We start from the raw sequence: 13,686 nt of genomic DNA on the forward strand, positions 1-13,686 counted from the left end.
CATGATGCACAAGTTTTAACTCTAAAAGATTTTTGTGCTGTAACACACGTTAAATATAGTTATCAACTTTTTAGGAAAGCTGATCCAGTTGCTGTAGAGACCTCTGTAAACCTTATCAAGGAACAAGAGTGGCAAGATGTTATAGTGCTCACACAGTAGACAATAAATATAATGCTTTCCTCAATACTTTTCTCGTGCTCTTTGAAAGTTGCTTTCCATTAGGACGTTCAAAACAGGGTACTAGCACAAACAGGCAGCCTGGGTGGCTGACTAGAGGGATAAGAATATCCTGTAAAACAAAGTGGCAATTATATCAAAACGTTAGAAACAGTCAAAATCTAAATGCAGCAGCCCATTACAACAGTATTGTAAGGTGCTTAAAAAAGTTATTAGGAAGGCAAAAAGTATGCGGTATGCAGATAGAATCGCTAAGTCTCAGGATAAAATTAAAACCATATGGTCAGTCGTAAAGGAAGTGGCTGGTCTGCAGAGACAGATCGAGGATATAGAATCAGTGCATAGTGGGAATGCCCGTGTTACTGATAAGTCGCATATATGTTCAGTATTTAATAATCACTTTCTGAATATAGCAGGTGAACTAAATAGAAACCTAGTCCCAACAGGGAATCATATAGCGCTCCTAGAAAAAAGTATCCAGAGACTGTTACCTGAAATGCTCCTCCATGATACTGACAAGAGGGAGATTGAGTTAATAATTAAATCTCTAAAGACCAAGAACTCTCATGGATATGACGGGGTATCTAGCAGAATACTGAAGTATTGTTCTATGTATGTTAGCCCAGTACTTAGCCGTATCTGTAACTTTTCCTTTAGGAGTAATCGGTTTCCTGACCAATTAAAGTACTCGGTAGTGAAGCCACTTTATAAAAAGGGAGACAGGGATAATGTTGACAATTATAGACGTATGTCTATGCCATCTGTGTTTGCTAAAGTTATCGAGAAGGTTGTATATACAAGGTTACTGGAGCATTTAAATTCACGTAATTTGCTGTCAAATGTACAGTTTGGTTTTAGAAATGGTTTAACAACTGAAAATGCTATATTCTCTTTTCTCTGTGAGGTTTTGGATGGATTAAATAAAAGGTTGCGAACACTAGGTGTTTTCTTTGATTTAACAAAGGCTTTTGACTGTGTTGACCACAAAATATTACTGCAGAAGTTGGACCATTATGGAGTAAGGGGAGTAGCTTACAATTGGTTCGCCTCTTACTTTAAGAACAGAAAGCAGAGGGTAATTCTCCGTAATATTGAGAGTGGTAGTGATGTTCAGTCCCAATGGGGCACTTAAGTGGGGCGTTCCCCAAGGGTCGGTGCTGGGGCCACTGCTGTTTCTTATTTATATAAATGATATGCCTTCTAGTATTCCAGGCGATTCAAAAATATTTCTGTTTACTGATGACAGCAGCTTGGTAGTGAAGGATCTTGTGTGTAATATTGAGACATTATCAAATAATGTAGTTCATGAAATAAGTTCGTGGCTTGTGGAAAATAATTTGATGCTAAATCACAGTAAGACTCAGTTTTTACAGTTTCTAACTCACAATTCAACAAGAACCGATATTTTGATCGGACACAATGGGCATATTATAAGTGAGACGGAACAGTTCAAGTTCCTAGGCGTTCAGATAGACAGTAAGCTGTTGTGGAAAGCCCATGTTCAGGATCTTGTTCAGAAACTAAATGCTGCTTTATTTACCATTAGAACAGTATCTGAAATAAGTGACAGTTCAACACGAAAAGTAGTCTGCTTGGCATATTTTCATACGCTTATGTCATATGGTATTATTTTTTGGGGTAATTCTTCTGATTCAAAAAGGGTATTTTTGGCTCAAAAACGGGCTGTTCGAGTTATGTGTGGTGTAAGTTCGAGAACCTCTTGTCGACCTCTATTCAATAGTCTGTGAATTCTGACATTGCCCTCACAGTATATATTTTCTTTAATGTCGTTTGTTGTTAGCAATATTAGCTTATTTCCAAGAGTTAGCAGCTTTCACTCAGTTAATACTAGGCAGAAATCAAATCTGCATGTGGAATGCACTTCTTTGACTCTTGTGCTGAAAGGAGTGCACTATTCTGCTGCATCCATTGTCAATAAGCTACCACAAGAACTCAAAATCTTAGCAGTAGCCCAAACGCTTTTAAGTCTGACAAGAAGAGTTTCCTCATGGCTCACTCCTATTCTGTCGAGGAGCTCCTGGAAGAACTGAAAAATTAAGCAAATTCCAGTGTTACATTGTTGATTTTCTTTATTTAAACTTACGAATTGTCACCTGAATACGTTTCTTGTATTTCATTTTATCTGTCTCTACTATCGTGTTATAATTTCATGTATTGACTAGTTCCATGACCATGGAGACTTCTCCTTAATTAGGTCCCACGGAACAAACAAAAAAAAAAAAAAAAAAAAATAAAAAAAAAAAAAAAAAAAAAAAAAAAATATGAAGACAGGGGCTAGCAAAGGTTGAGACATGGCAGATTGGTAGGAAGAATTCAGATGGGGACCGTGTTCAGCAACTGAGTGGTCAAGCTGTCTCTTGGCCACAAATTGTCAGTGGCCATTCATGCGCGCAAACAGCTTGTTGGTTGTTGTTGTTGTGATCTTCAGTCCTGAGACTGGTTTGATGCAGCTCTCCATGCTACTCTATCCTGTGCAAGCTTCTTCATCTCCCAGTACCTACTGCAACCTACATCCTTCTGAATCTGCTTAGTGTATTCATCTCTTGGTCTCCCTCTACGATTTTTACCCTCCACGGTGCCCTCCAATACTAAATTGGTGATCCCTTGTTGCCTCAGAACATGTCCTACCAACCGATCCCTTCTTCTGGTCAAGTTGTGCCACAAACTTCTCTTCTCCCCAATCCTATTCAATACTTCCTCATTAGTTATGTGATCTACCCATCTAATCTTCAGCATTCTTCTGTAGCACCACATTTCGAAAGCTTCTATTCTCTTCTTGTCCAAACTAGTTATCGTCCATGTTTCACATCCATACATGGCTACACTCCATACAAATACTTTCAGAAACGACTTCCTGACACTTAAATCTATACTCGATGTTAACAAATTTCTCTTCTTCAGGAACGCTTTCCTTGCCATTGCCAGTCTACATTTTTTATCCTCTCTACTTCGACCATCATCGGTTATTTTACTCCCTAAATAGCAAAACTTCTTTACTACTTTAAGTGTCTCATTTCCTCATCTAATTCCCACAGCATCACCCGATTTAATTTGACTACATTCCATTATCCTTGTTTTGCTTTTGTTGATGTTCATCTTATATCCTCCTTTCAAGACACTGTCCATTCCGTTCAACTGCTCTTCCAAGTCCTTTGCTGTCTCTGACAGAATTACAATCTCATCGGCGAACCTCAAAGTTTTTATTTTTTCTCCATGAATTTTAATATCTACTCCGAATTTTTCTTTTGTTTCCATTACTGCTTGCTCAATATACATATTGAATAACATCGGGGAAAGGCTACAACCCTGTCTCACTCCTTTCCCAACCACTGCTTCACTTTCATGCCCCTCGACTCATAACTGCCATCTGGTTTCTGTACAAATTGTAAACAGTCTTTCGCTCCCTGTATTTTACCCCTGTCACCTTCAGAATTTGAAAGAGAGTATTCCAGTTAACATTGTCAAAAGCTTTCTCCAAGTCTACAAATGCTAGAAACATAGGTTTGCCTTTCCTTAATCTTTCTTCTAAGATGAGTCGTAAGGTCAGTATTGCCTCACGTGTTCCAACATTTCTACGGAATCCAAACTGATCTTCCCCGAGGTCGGCTTCTACCAGTTTTTCCATTATCCTGTAAAGAATTCGCGCTAGTATTTTGCAGCTATGACTTATTAAACTGATAAGTTCGGTAATTTTCACATCTGTCAACACCTGCTTTCTTTGGGATTGGAATGATTATATTCTTCTTGAAGTCTGAGGGTATTTCGCCTGTCTCATACATCGTGCTCACCAGATGGTAGAGTTTTGTCATGACTGGCTCTCCCGAGGCCATCAGTAGTTCTAATGGAATGTTGTCTACTCCCGGGGCCTTGTTTCGACTCTGGTCTTTCAGTGCTCTGTCAAACTCTTCACACAGTATCTTATCTCCCATTTCATCTTCATCTACATCCTCTTCCATTTCCATAATATTGTCCTCAAGTACATCGCCCTTGTATAGACCCTCTATATACTCCTTCCACCTTTCTGCCTTCCCTTCTTTGCTTAGAACTGGGTTGCCATCTGAGCTCTTGATATTCATACAAGTGGTTCTCTTCTCTCCAAAGGTCTCTTTAATTTTCCTGTAGGTAGTATCTGTCTTACCCCTAGTGAGACAAGCCTCTACATCCTTACATTTGTCCTCTAGCCATCCCTGCTTAGCCATTTTGCACTTCCTGTCGATATCATTTTTGAGACGTTTGTATTCCTTTTTTCCTGCTTCATTTACTGCATTTTTATATTTTCTCCTTTCATCAATTAAATTTGTGAGTGTTATCCCATGTCGTAAACTCACGGCCTTACTCAACAATATGCTAAGCAATAGGTACTTTCAGATCTACTCAGATAATGATAGGAGCAGAATGTTTAAACTAAATGACGGCTTACCTCAAGGGTCTGTTCTGGCTCCCCTCCTTTTCAATTTGTATACACACGACTTACCAGAAACATCTTCAAGGAAATTCATATATGCTGATGATATTTGTCTGGTGACTCAGTGCTCCAACTTTGCTGATGCTGAAACTATTCTATCCACTGATCTGGAAGCCTTAGACAAATATTTCAAGAAATGGTGCCTCCACCTAAATCCTCAGAAAACAGTTATATCTGCATTCCACCTACGTAACAGACAGTCAAATTACAAACCAGAAGTTGTATTCAGAGACCAAGTGTTGCCATACTGTAGTACACCAAAGTACCTGGGATTAACACTAGATAGAACTCTGTCTTTCAAGCAGCATTTATCGAATGTGGCTGCTAAAGTTAAAACTAGAAATAATATTCTTCAGAAGCTTGTTGATACATCATGGGGAGCCAATACTAACGTCCTGAGATCTACAGCATTAGCTCTGTCATATTCTGTTGCTGAATATTGCTGCCCAACCTGGATCAACAGTGTTCACACTAAGAAGATAGACGTGCAACTCAATCAGGCAATGCGATTAATCACAGGATGTATTCGGAGCACAAACACGCTGTGGCTGCCGGTTCTAAGCAATATCCCACCTCCAGCCCTAAGAAGATCAGAAGCTCTCCTAAAGACGTGGAAAAACATTCAGCAGAACCCCCAGCTCCCCATCCATCAAGATATTGTACAAGGAACACACCAACGCTTGAAATCGAGGAAACCACCATGGCGCACAGCACTCGACCTTGAAGGATCTGCTTTCAACATTAACAGTTCATGGAAACTCCAGTGGGATCAGTCTTCAGTAGCCAATAAACATCTAGTCGAGGACCCTTCCAAGCAGACGCAAGGATTTGATCTTCCAAGGCGTCAGTGGAGGATCATTAACCGCATTCGAACTGGACAAGGCAGATGTGGCTATCTACTGCACAAATGGGGATGGGTTGGCTCTGCAAATTGTGACTGTGGTGCCCCCTCACAGACGATTCATCACATTGTTGCTGACTGCCCTCATCGTACTTTCAGAGGAACTTTAATGGACATTCATCGTACATCGGATGAAGCAGTCAAGTGGATTGAAGAACTAGACATAGAGCTGTAAAATTGTACGAACTTGTGATTGTACATTTTAGTCCTGAAAATATTGTATATAAATGTAAATCAATGTACACATCATACGATAAATAATAAATAAAATCAATTAAATTCAATATCTCTTCTGTTACCCAAGGATTTCTATTAGCCCTCGTCTTGCTTGTTGGTATGTCCATAGAAAGCAGCTCAGTGGTTGCAGCTTGGTTTGTGGATCACATGACTGGTTTCACAGGTGCCCTGCCTTTGATGGGATAGCTGACACCTGTGACAGATTGGTGTAGGTGGTAGTGGGAGGATGTAGGGACAGGTCTTTCATCTAGGTCTATTGCCGGGGTATAAGCCATAAGTAGGGACAAGAAAAATTCATTTAAACGATAATGCAACGAATAACTCGAATTTGGTGGTTTTTAAGGAAATAACGCGAATTCAGCAGTTCTTAAGGAAGTAACACGAAATCAGCGTTTTTCAACAAAATGTCACTGTGTCCTTGTAAGAAGTGGCATAAATCTAATGATGTCAGTGACATATTTAATCTTTAAATGTCACACTACTTTTTGCTGTCATGACGTGACTAGTGGCCTTTTGACTATCAACTTTTGCGAGCACATACGAACGACCACTGTGTGAATTTCGATTATTTATTTCTTTTGTAGTGTATGTGCCATAGTATGCCGTTTCAAAACAACGGCGCAATGAAAATCACATCACCCTGCTCATCAAACGCGGATAATAATGCAGCAACAATATAAGGCTTGAAGAAATGTGATCATTGAGACTTTGGACAGTAGCCTAATTAGTAAACCATAATGTAATGGATAGTTTCGTGGTTTACGATACGAATAGATGTAGGTTTGTGTTCCACTGCATGCTAATATATTTCTTTCTATTGTAGCATTGTCAACACAGTCTGGGTCTTTTGTTATAAATGTAATGCAAGTATTTGGAAGGAGGTGGGCGCGAACACTGCCAACACCATCAATCAATCATTGAGCTTACGGCTCTACCACTTTTTACTTTAAAAGTACAGGAAAAAAATCTGAACGTGTAATACAAGTAAGTTACGCAATAAATGATGTTAACATTTCTGTCTGATTAAAGATCGAAGAATGAAATAAATATTTAAGTCCCAAATACGTGACGAGTCCCAAATACGTGACGAGTCCCAAATACGTGACGAGTCCCAAATACGTGACGAGTCCCAAATACGTGACGAGTCCCAAATGGATGGCAAGGCAGATACCTTAAAGGACAGCATTAATTTCTGCGACGGAAATGGACGACTATAAAATTCATCTTTTTGGATTTCCAGTACGCCTCATTAACAAGAGGACAGTAACTTGAGTTAACCAGTTTGATGTAGAAAGCAGCCAAAGTTCCAAAATTCAGTTACTTTTGTTTAATTAATGACCGGTTTCATGTATCAGAACTCATTCTCAAATCATCCAAACAAAGAAAAGGGTGTACTCCGTGACAGAAAGCAAACCATGTAGTTATCGTACATGCTTGTGTTTAAGCCATTAGTCAAGTTTACAGAGACTATTCATTGGCAGGACAACTGTTTTGCATATGCTTGCTGCCAACCCTCGCAAATTAATAGCATTGCAGTATTCAAGGCTGAGTGCGTATTTTTCTGCGTGTATTAATTTATGAAAATTTTATTAAATACTGGTATGATTGTTTTCAAATTTAGTTGAAATAAGGTTCGTTTAAGCAGTTACCCGACAGCTAGCTGCGCATGTGCAGAGCTGCAATCATGTTTAAGTAGTACCTACTCCCTCTTCTGGCTACTTGGTGTGTGGCTGTTTGCTGTATAAAGCAGCGAGAGAAAGCAGTCAGAATCCACCCGGAACATTTTTTCTGACGTTGCCAAGCTGTCAGATTTGCGCATGCACATAGCTGTCTGAGTTGAGTGGGCATGCACTTCACTTGACTTGTTTTGTTTGTGGCACATTTTTCAATCGCTTCAAAGTTATTGCAGTTACCGCGTTCAGATACTCATTTTTATCATCTGCATTTTTTTGTTTTTTAATTCTAGACTTGGCAACGAACACTTGTGTTCTGTGAAAATGCCGAAGCCTACAGTAACTGCTGGCGAAAGGGTGCGAGAATTTGAAATACATGGTTTATTTGCTCCTGGTAAGTTAACAGTGTTTCGTAAATTTTGCAATATCAGAGTTTTCACGGGAGTGTAAAAATTCTATAGTTAAACATGTGCAGACAGATAAACATAAGGGCAACAAGTTGAGGCATACCAGTTTGCCAATAAAGCTGCGGTCTACAATTAGCAGCAGCTTTGAAGCTGCAAAAATAAGAGCAATTGTAAATATCTGGCCCAAAGAACAGTGGAAACATTTTTGAAGGCCAACACTGCAATCCACAAACTGGAGAATGAAGATTTTCGGCAGTGGATGAACGAGTTCATTGAAGGTGAGCAGTGGTGTTAGTTTTTTTATTTATATAGTGGCTACAATCTGCCTCAAAATTATTTTGGTAAATCTTCACTTTACGTGTACTCTCTACCAGTTTACAATTGTGCAGCCTGCACCTCTCATCTTTGATAAAAATATAGGGGTGACCAGGGCAATTAGAAAAAATTAACACACGTTTTAAATACTTGCTAAACTTCAAAACAGAACAACCTAGATATTTCAGTTAAAATTTATATTAATGCTTTGACTTTTCCAGTTTTCTCATCTTTGTATCTTATGATAGCAGCAAACATTAATAGTTAAAAAATAATAATGTTAAGTCTGGAACTGTAAGTTCTAATTACCACATCTGGGGGGTATTGGAACAGTGTGTCCCACTCCTTCATATTCATAATGAAGTATACCCTTAACTTGCTTGGTTTACTGTTTATAGGCCATTGTTCTAATAACCCAATGTTCCAATTACCCCGGTTCCCTCCTATTTTGTTCTTGTACAGTATCATATCATATCACTTTAAAAGTTCAGATAATAACAGTGTTGATGAAATCTTCTCAGGCTTCCATACTGGTAGCTGTGTCAAAAATCCACGACGTTTTGATGAGTGTCATTATCACCACCACCTGGCCAAGTGTCGGTGGACCACGGCGGCTGTCCCTCCCCACCCCTCCTACCAGCACTGGGCCGGTAGTGGTGGCGAGAGGGAGCAGGGAGGGGGGGGGGGGGGGCGAAAGCCGTGTGGGGCCAGCAACACCGGGCACCTGCAGCATTAGTCTAGCTTAGAATCGAGAAGCATTAGCAGCTGAGCACGGATCCGGCATATAGCTGCTATTGCAGGGTTCCACGCTGAACATGAATGGTAGCCCTCGTCTCTGTCGATGAGACTGTCATGCAATCTTATTTCGACTGATTCCTTGATGACGCTCTCCCAGAAGCCACTGGCTCAGCAAAGCATTTTCGTTCCTCCAAACCACCACCCTCCTCCTCCTCCACCACCACCATCCTCCACCTCCTCCTCCACCATCCTCCCCCTCCACCACCACCACCACCACCACCACCACCACCACCACCTCCATCAAGGAATCAGTCTAAATAAGATTACGTGATAATCCTGTCCACAGGGATGAGGGCTACCATTTAAGATCAGCTTGAAACCCTGCAATAGCAGCTATACGCCGGGACCGTGCCGAGCTGCTAACGCTCCACGATTCTAAGCTAGACTAATGCAGCAGGCGACCAGAATTTAAGAAAATTAAATTTAGTCTTTATTTTTAACCGAAGTTAAATACCTTTTTTAAATGTTTATAAATGGCTGGGAGCAGGGATGGAGTAGAGACAGACAAGGACATTGCGTAGTTTCGGTGAGTGGTGGAATACCACTGTGGGAGAGGTGGAAAGGAGACTGGTTCTGTACAAGGTTGGGTGAGTAATTTTGGTCTGTGAAAGCCTCTATGAGATCTTTCCCTTTCTATTCGGTCACCAAAAATACACCATTTACTAAATGTGGAATGATAATTGCAATGAGTTTCTCACTAGATGAAACTTCATCAATGGCATTATTACTGGCATCAATGCAGTCTTAGACAGCCAAGGCCTCACTATGAGATACCTAAACATTCAACCAACGCTTCCAACTGGACCACTGAAGAACATCCAGAGTTTACATTACTAGAGGAATCAGCCACTGATCCAGGATTTGGTTCTAGGATGGGTCACAGTCTGCTAATCATCGTCTTCCTTACATTAGTGCTTAATACATTACCCCAACAAAGGGGAACACATCCGAGTAAGATCCATGAAAGAGTTGACAAGTATGTGTGTCATTCAACTGATTAAGAACTATACTGGATACTAAGTAACACATTTTGACAGCTACAATTCACTTGACACAGTATATAGTGCACACTTATTAAGACCTCTGGCACTGCAATTGTCTGTCCCGTTAGCTCACAAACTGAGTTTGTTGTATTTCTTGCTGGCTGTAGGTATGGCTAAGCCAGTGAATGGGTACATTTTCCTAACTGGAATGTCTGCCACAAGTCCATACATGTGGACTTAACCTCAAGTTAGCAAGTGATAAACCAACCTGTCTCAAATATTGGTTGCAATTTTCTAAAATACCTTGTAACTTTTTAGGCCTTTCACTTTCACCCTATTTTATTCTACAAACGTTGACAGATAAATTTAGAATTTGAGATAGTCAAATATCTACACTTCTAATAAAATGTTCTTGCAAAATTAGGCTTTCATGAAAACATGCACGAACGCACGGGCGCGCGCGCGCTTCCGTGCGTGCACCACCCCCCCCTCTTCCACACACATACTTCTGAATACAGTATCATGCAGAGGTAGAACTCAAATGTGTATAAGCAAGAATTTTAGAGTATTGTAATAACAACAAGCATACTGTCAGCATTATTGCAAATACATATATTTTACCAAGGTTTCCCATTCGGCCCGTGCGACCAATGCGATGGACATACTCTTCTACATCAGATGGAAGATCAAAGTTGATAACATGTTTTACGTTAGGAATATCCAAACCTCTTCCAGCAACCTGCAAATTAGAAGATCCGAGGTGTCACAGATGCAGGTCACTTATTTCTTACAACTAAATATCAAAGGCTTAGACCTAATGGAGAGAGAGAGAGAGAGAGAGAGAGAGAGAGAGAGAGAGAGAGAGGAGGAGGAGGAGGAGGAGGAGGAGGAGAAGAAGAAGAAGAAGAAGAAACCTAATGAAAGTATTTTTCACCAAGATCTATGGTACATTAAATTAATTAGTCATTAAATATGGTCCCAGAGGCCAAAGCATTAGTGAATGGTCGAAAACATTTTTGTCACAAAGCATCTGAATGTGTATTCTTAACTAAATGATAAGTGCTGAATATGAAAATTGGATCAGTTGTGGTTACTGCACTCAGATTTCCTATTAAACACTATCCTCCATCAAAATCACTGAATGCTGCCCGTTAGTTACTCTGCTGTGGCTCAATTTTTCTGTGTATGTAACCATTTAAATATTATAATCTGTACAAGGAATTCCATATAAGTCAGTCAATTCAGAAATTCACCAATTTCTTACAATATTACTAATGGGTTATGAACAAACATGTAGAATCATGTTCTAGAAAGGAGATCTGTTTTCATATTAAATCAGAACAAATGCCTTTTATCTGTTCAAAAAGCAGAACTTCTTGTTAAACCTGTTTAGAATTACTTCTGCAATCACAAAAATGAATACTTAATTGTCTTGTAAAGAAGTGGTACAAATTTATTTGATTTTTAAGGTTTCTCACCGGCCCCATCTGCAAGATCCTTTTTGATAATCTTAAAGATCAGGACACTACTGTGATACTAAACATGAACTGTCACACATTGATGACTTACTGACATGCTTTGCCAAGTCTGAGGCTACTGGAAGCCAATGGGGACACACCAAGACAGGAAACCAGAGACAAAATGCAGAGAGCAGGAGCCAGTGGAAGTGTTTAGGTCACATGAGGTAAACAGTAACAAGAGGCACATGCAAACTTGCAGACACTCCAGGCAGCTTTCCAGTGTAGGAGTTTCACCACAATCCTTAAGACTCCAGATTTGTGTATGCAAAGGAGTTCTCAGTGAGATGATTGGTATGCCCACTCTGGTGTAAGCTCCAAAAAGTCTCTTTTCTCAATGGGTGCTGCTCAAATGTTCATGTTTTACAGTGCTGCTTGTGATGGCTACTTCTGTTGTAAGTCACCACTGGGACTTTGACACAGATTCAGTGTAGTAGTTCCATCTGGATAAAATAAATGAGTTTTATTTAGGCTACTTTCTTGGGTCTCCAGAGAACCAAAAACCTACACCTCTCGCAGGTGTCCTGTGACAGTGTTTGGCACTGATACAAGCAATCACTGAAAGTTTGTCTTTCTGCATTTGCTCCTAATCATTCGGAAATTGCAGACCCACCAGAACCTCCTTCTAAGCTCTAAAACACTTCCCCTAATCCACACCAGGACACAACAATATGGCATATCTACACTCTATAGTCACTTAAAAATAACAAAAATAAATTCAGTCCTATAGCAAGCAAAGATATCACACTGTAAGATAGGCAAAAATCAAATTTTTTTCAATGAACAGCCTCCTTAAAAATCAGATAAGTATTTCACATCAGGTAGACCACCACCTCTCAGCAAGCAGAAATTGACAATCAGTATAGCCAGAACAAAGTCCCACTCAGCACAGCATGTGGATGGCACATCTATAGCACTGAAAGGGTTAAGGCAAAATTTACTTTTAAGGAATAAATGTGAAATAAATCACGAATGCTCATTTTTATGGAATTCCTAAAATGCCTGGAACACACTTTTTTCACTTTGAACAGTATACGGCAGTGATATGTAATCTATCCCTTTGTCTGATGGGTAGCTCAAGTCCTTTTCATTGACAGTTTCATAATCCTGTCTAGTGAGTTCAATTAGAGTTGACTGATGGTTTTTGTGAAATCTTAGGACCACGTGAAACAGCTTCAAGATAGTATGGATAAGTATTTACATTTTTACATCATTTGACCCTCTTGAGTTTTGGCATGATGTGTATGTGTATAGCTTATATGAGACATCAAGAAAACCTTACAAAATCATCAACATTATTCGCTCTCTTGCCACAAAACTCTAATAAGAGACAGGTAAATTCAAGTGAAAATGGTGATACGTGATGTTTATACATGACCAGAATGCAAAAACAGGGAAAACTCTGCCACTCAAATCCATATGCATAGTGTGACGTAGATACGTGATGTATCGGACACCTTGAAATTTAAACGCGCAAAGAAAAAATACTTTTTATTGTCGCCATTATAAAATTGTTGTTGAAACCTGCAACCAGAAAATTTGCTCCTGTCAGTCACGATTCTATTTTAACACCCCCCTCCTCAAATGCCTGTGACACAGGATGGGTTTTAACAAAAATCACAGTTTAAATTGTATTTTTTCATTAAACTTTGATGAATTGTGTAATTCTTTCTGTGTCTGAACCACTGCACGAGTGACTCCTTCACTGTAACACAAACAAGTGGATATTGTTACTGCTCATTCTATAGGTACTGTAATGTAAAATGTAATTCCCATTTTCCAATTGTCTATCAAACACAAAGCTTTAATGACTCAATTTTCGCTTGTTTACACTATTCAGAAGTTTTCACGACCATGCAAACTTAATGCAGCACACATTCTAACTTGCTACAATATAACAACAAATGCTTTCGAAAATGAGAATTATTTCCCAAAATGTGTGTCCCCTTGTGATGATATCTGTTTAACTTATGTTGGGCAGTAGACAACTTTTTTATGGTAAAAACAAATCCGATATCACAGGGGCAGCTAGAAACTCTGCATGCGGGCTCCCCCCTATCGTCTCACTGCACGCTGCTCCACCATCCTGCTACACTGTCTCGAGCAGCAACAGTGCAGAAACTGAACACACTGCAGACAAATTGTCATGGATGGAACACAGAATGGCTTGCGTTTGGCTTGGTTTCATATGA

The 13,686-nt window shown here is 39.7% G+C and overlaps 1 protein-coding gene across 1 annotated transcript in view; it reads right to left on the minus strand.

Moving 5' to 3' along the window:
* LOC126457626 (ATP-dependent RNA helicase DDX3X) overlaps window positions 1-13,686 on the minus strand; it is a 166,355-nt gene that overhangs the window by 67,351 nt on the left and 85,318 nt on the right. The window contains exon 11 of the mRNA XM_050094097.1: window positions 10,599-10,716. Within this exon, the coding sequence (XP_049950054.1) occupies window positions 10,599-10,716 (118 nt within the window). The remainder of the gene's footprint in view (window positions 1-10,598; window positions 10,717-13,686) is intronic.

The sequence above is a fragment of the Schistocerca serialis genome, chromosome 2 (genome assembly GCF_023864345.2).
Source record: "Schistocerca serialis cubense isolate TAMUIC-IGC-003099 chromosome 2, iqSchSeri2.2, whole genome shotgun sequence".
Lineage (NCBI taxonomy): Eukaryota > Metazoa > Arthropoda > Insecta > Orthoptera > Acrididae > Schistocerca > Schistocerca serialis.